The sequence below is a fragment of the Leuciscus leuciscus genome (genome assembly GCF_965113295.1).
Source record: "Leuciscus leuciscus genome assembly, chromosome: 7".
NCBI lineage: Eukaryota > Metazoa > Chordata > Actinopteri > Cypriniformes > Leuciscidae > Leuciscus > Leuciscus leuciscus.
Genome location: NC_138731.1, coordinates 11140554 through 11146553, shown reverse-complemented (window position 1 = coordinate 11146553; position 6000 = coordinate 11140554). Strand labels below are relative to the sequence as shown.

Here is a 6000-nt window from a genome sequence, read left to right as displayed (position 1 = left end):
TTTATTTTGTTTATATTTTATTTCACATTTGTATCTCTTGAATTGGAAATGTTGCATGTATATTTGTAATAAATGTTAAAGAAAATTGTAAATGGGCTTTTTCAGTTGGACTTGTTTTGGGATCCTCTATTAATTTGGATGTATTTTTTTTATTATTAATATGGATTTATTATTATGCAACAATAACAAATACAAAACAGTAACAAACAATAATAGACAAAATAGATACAAATTAAATGAAAACAATATCACAGGCAGAAAAATGGCACATCTTTCACACTGTTTACATGTCTGACATTTATGTATATTGTGACATTTGTTAAACATTTATGATGGTTTATTTGTCCATCCTTGTGATATATTGACTCACTCACTCATCGCCATCTACTGGTGTAATGATGGAACAGAGAGGAGAGGAGGAATCAGGAAAGGACTCTGAAATATGAGTGTTTTTGGTGCTAAACAGACACTGAAGAGGACATAACTGGACAACACTATTATATCACATAATAAACTATTATCTTAAGTCATTAGTGCAGTTCATGATAAGAATCATATTAATAAAAATAAGCGTTACACAACTGGCTACTCGTGCCCACACACAGATTGGCATTGGATGAGTTTCACTTTTATATTTTATACACTTTTTTTATATTTAGTTTCAACAAAATATCCCTACAAAGATGACAGTTTCGGAAATCCTTTTCCTTCTAGAACCATTTTTTGGTCCCCATGAGGAAAACAGCTTAAAGGCGTGGTATAATGGCCTTTTCACAAGATGTAAAATAAGTCTCTGATGTCCCCAGAGTGTGTATGTGACGTTTTAGCTCAAAATACCCCACAGATATATTTATATAGCATGTTAAAGTCAAAAACCAAGCGGCAACCTCCCTGTCCCAATTCGCCTACTTATACTCCGCCCTAAAAGTATGTACTCTTTTTGTGAAGAAAAAGTGCATACTTTTGAGTGTGTAGCAAAAGAGTAGGCAAGCTTTGGGACATACTACTTCGTCATCTTTAACGGACAGACCTGTGTCGCGTGCGTCCTGTCACCGTAAACTGCCCTGTCAATCATCTTGTCACAGTTAAAATCCTCCATTCAATCTAATTTAATTTCTTATCGTTTCGGAGAGAAATGTAGTTGCACGTTGATCTGCCAGTCGTGGGTCTTTCATGCGGAGACTCTCCTCGTGTGTTTGCAATTTGAATATAATGATGCATTTAAAAGTTATGGCTAAACATATCTTTACAAAAGTTCACAATGCCGCTGCAGATGCAATATAATGTGGACAACATTGAAAAAATACATTTTCGTCAGGTTAGATACTGATCTTTAATCACTCAAACCCCTTTATCTAAACCTCTCTACATAAACGCCGGACTCGCGCGTCCTCCATGTCTGTAGTTTTTTAACACTTTTCACTCGTGTTTGTAGTTCTAACTGAATCCTCGTCCAACGCGCGATGGGTTGTGGGCAATATTAGCCGTGCGCATCGATCAAAAAAAATATCAAAAAGTAGTCTTTTAGAATATCTAAATATATATCTAAATAAAAAAAACGAGATAGAGAAATCATGTCTAAAAAAACAATGGGAATCAAAAAGCCTCTCTATGTATTTAAATAGGGAGCTGTAGTATAGCCTACAGGCGCTTACAGGACATTACACACATTTATATTTTTTAAAGCCACTGGATGGCGCTTTTCTCACTTGAAAATTTATTTTTTAAAGGCCTGCACTCTATTTTAGTGTGAAATGTTGCATTTATAAAATAAATACAAATTATATATATATATATTATTTATATTATGTAGTATTTATGCGTATTTGGCTTGCTGTCCAGGGGAGGGCTCGGAATTTTGCCCGAACCCAGAGTACTCCCCCCTATACTGGGGTAGACCCAGCCGAGTGTGAGGTGATGGGGTGGTGGAGGGATGCTGAGAAACTTGTCGTGAGACAGAAGGTGAGGAAAAGCTTTATTTATACCGGCTTCCTCTTGAGCTGATTGGTTGATTACCTGAACGTGCTCCTCCGGAACTTTGTTACATAAAACTTCATTTAGGATGCAGGCGTTCATGTTTTTGAATGAGCCGGAATTGGATATTTCTTTCAGAGTATGGCATGAAGGAAAGGCGTACATGGTGTATGCAAACTCTGGAAGTATGAAGTGTTTTGAGTGTGGAGATGTGAGCGATAAAAGGATGGCGTGTCCACATAAAGCTCAGAACAGTGAGGAGGCTGCAGGCCATGGCCGCCTGAAGGTCCTGCTCCGCCATGCCGCCTGAACCAGCACTGCCCTGGAGGCTACATGCTCCATATGGGCCACGACCTCATCAGCCTCCAGGACGCCCCCCCTCCCAGACACTTTTACATTTACGGATTTGGCAGACACTTTTATCCAAAATGCACTTATTAGATTGATGACCCTCCTGGAGCAACCTGGAGAAAAAGTGCCTTGCTCAAGGACACACTGTGTCACAGATCACCCTAGCCACCATCCTCTTCACTACACTTTCCAGCATCCCTCCTGATCCCCACCTGCACATCATCTACAATCACACACACCTGCACCTCATCATCACCCTTATCACTCCCACTGTAAAGGCACACTCCTCACCACAGCTCCTTTTCCGACCTTGTTTGTTTGTGTTATGTAGACTCATCTCCCTGTCTCCAGCGATCTACCTCGATCACACTTTGGACTTTCCCTACCTGCTCACCTCATCCCTGCACCTTTATTGTCAATAAATTCACTATTCACCATCATTCTTCCTCTCCTGTGTCTGTATCCGTAACACACTGGTGGTGGCGACTGCGGAGATCGAACCAGCAACCTTCTCCTCACCAGTTCAGAGGTTTAACCCACTACACCTGTGAAGGCCCTTGAGGTTAGCGGAGAAGTCTCTCCCTATACACATTTCCATAAAGCACACACGGAGATGCAGTTGTAACAACAACAAAAAACGTGGTTTATTAATCACAATCTCAGGTTTACATTCTTGGAAGTTTAATTTTGTATTTTTGTTTGGAAAACTGCCACTGTGAAATGCGATACCATTGCATGCAATTGAAGAAATGTCTAATTTCTGTAAGAGGGAACGGAGACGTTATGTCAGAGCGACTGATGAATTGGGATCTAGCCAATGCACACTGGTGTGCGAGATTTGCATCACCCACTCTGCCCTGCGATCCCACTTCAAGTTTTCCGCTGAGGAGCCGAGACGGTGTGTCCCGGCCGTTCAGCGGTGGTACAACAATTGTGGCAACGGGACGTAATGTCTCCGTTCCCTCCTTCAGGGAACGAGGGTAACAATAGTAACCTAGATGTTCCCTTTCAGTCAGTCACGTTTGACGTTATGTCAGAACGACTGACGAATTGGGATCCCAACTAAAGCGCCACTATTGCTGCCTCTTCCAGCGCTCTGCATAAGCCACCTGATACCCCGCACCTACTGGGGGGGAAGATGGGCCGGGGCTTTACGCATAGAAGATCGAACACTGCTGCTCCTCTGAGACTATTGGATAACACTGGGAAAGCCTGCCTCTTCCAAGCGGAAAGGAACGCTACAGAGACTACATCTGCCCGCAGGGAGGTAACATGTGGAGATTAGGGGGATTCAAGAGATGGCAGAGTGGACTCTGCTAGGGAAAGACACAGGCTTGCCGACAGGGAAGACATACCGTGGAAGAATACACATTTGTGCACCGCTAGCTGTGGGTCCAGTGACGGAACAGAAAGAAAACTAAACAAAGAATTCTCCGCCCGGCCCTCAACCGGGGAATACTAGGGAATACCAATATGGCGGCTTCAGTTTTTATGATTTCATGAGCTATCCTGTCATTTATATAGATCAGTTATCAATATACATGTTAGAAGACCATATCATTAAAAGATGATAGAATTGCTTATGAGTTCCTGTGAATACATTTATCAATTGTGACAACTGGTGAGATATGCATATTTAATAAATATAAAAAATTACTGTGAATCAATGTTTGTGTAAGATGGTTTAATTTACTATGCAATGAGTATTTTAAATATAAAAAAAGAAATAAATATATGAATAATACAAATTTAAAATTATTTTTTCTCGTTTGTAGAGCCAACAGAGAAACAGAACATGAGCACAGCTATGAGGGAATCACAGTTAATTTTGTTTTAAAAGTTTTTTTCAAGGGAGAACTTCAGGACGTTCAGTAAAATACATCTGTGTGTGAATTTCATCGTTGCACAAGGTTTCATCTTTGAACAAGATTTTTTTTTAAATAACTCTAAAAAAAATAATGTTACACCTAGGATGGTTTGAAGGTGAGTAAATTATGGGCTAATGTTCATTTTTGGGTGAACTATCCCCTTAATACATTTTTAGCTAACTGTGATTTTGTATATGTACATTTCTGAAATACATAATTTGGACAGTTACCTCTGAGAACAGATCACTCTAAATTTGAATGTGGACTCATGTATGTTCCGTAAAGCTGCTTTGAAACAATGTGTATTGTAAAAAGCGCTATACAAATAAATGTAAATTGAATTGAATTGAATTATGCAAGCATAGTCAATTGAGCTAGCTGAGCCATCACTCACAATGCACTCTTGCAGTAAGGCACACTCTTGTGTGTGTGTGTGTGTGTGTGTGTGTGTGTGTGTGTGTGTGTGTGTGTGTGTGTGTGTCATTAGGTGGGAAAATGTGTGCACTTTAGCATTTAAGCTGACTTTTGCTAAAAGTCGTCAATCAAATTTTAAAAGTAGCTAAAACATTTTCTAGGTGCTTTTTAAAAAATCAGTTGATAGTCTGAAAAGTTGATAGCAATTTTGTTAAATTTAGCAACTTTTCAGACTAAGTTGGCATCACTGCTTTCACGTTTAACGCCAACCAGCAGGGGGCAACAAAGCTAAAACATGCTGATTAGCAAGAAAATGGTTAGTTTTGTGAGCATTCTAGAGTTGAGAAATGACATGATAATAGTCATCATCCCATGCTGATATGTTGTCATGGGTTTTATTATGTGTGTCTGCTCATATCTATAACTGCTCCAGTGGCATAACTGATACATTCGGTCATCAACATTTTTCAGTAGTAATCGTTTATTTTCCCGCCTGAGATTCATCTGACAGACCTCAAAACATTCAATCTAATTTACAGTTACCGAAAGACATGAAAAATGATCTTTGGGCAGTTCATGCACAGTAGGCATCTTAGTACAAAATTACAAGACAAAATAAATAAACTGCATTGTAAAATATTTACAAAGAAAATCAAGACAATCCATTCTTGGCATCTCATGCATCTTCCAAAAATATACAAACGCTTTTTTTAAGGGGTGTCATTGCAAACAAAAAGCCCAGAGATATCCAGGCGTTAACAGTCAGTCTTTACCCTTTAGTTACCAGAAACACACGGATGTGTAAAGGCATCTTCATGTCAAACGCCTCACGGCTCACAGACCGTATAGAGTTAGACTTCCTCTGAAACTTTTCACAACCGAAGACGCCCGATGGTGCAGATTGTCCACATCAGATGCAGAGACAGTCTCATGAGTAGCTCTCGTTCTCATCCCATGTGGTCATCCATTGCTTCTTCTCAAAGGGATCTAACATGACCTTTCCGTCTTTCAAGAGACGCGTCTCCTTACGAATCCTCACCGCATGATATTTCGGAACGCTGTCCTCATATTTGGAACGTTTGAAAAATCCACACTGACAGAGAAAGAAGAAAACCTCATTAAGAATAATAAAAAAAATGGGTACATTTAAAAAAAAAAATCACTCTGAGTGTGTATGCTTTGGAGAACACTGAGAGACGGGACATGCTTGACAAAACAGGACACGTAGAAGCACATCCATCGACACAATACGAAACAAAACTGAGCTTCACACGGAAAGAGCGAAGCACGCTGAGCAACATGAGTCTTTCCCTTGCTTTGGTCAGAGCAAAGGATGAGTTAGTGAGTTAGGCCACACGTCATGCAGACACCAATCTGCTGCAGCGATCGTGTT

General features: G+C 39.9%; 1 protein-coding gene across 1 annotated transcript in view; it reads right to left on the bottom strand.

The window, feature by feature from the left end:
* Positions 1 to 5010: 5010 nt before the first annotated feature.
* LOC309503495 (integrin alpha-6-like) overlaps positions 5011 to 6000 on the bottom strand; it is a 50976-nt gene continuing 49986 nt past the window's right edge. The window contains exon 25 of the mRNA XM_082176335.1: positions 5011 to 5700. Within this exon, the coding sequence (XP_082032461.1) occupies positions 5536 to 5700 (165 nt within the window). The 3' untranslated portion in view covers positions 5011 to 5535. The remainder of the gene's footprint in view (positions 5701 to 6000) is intronic.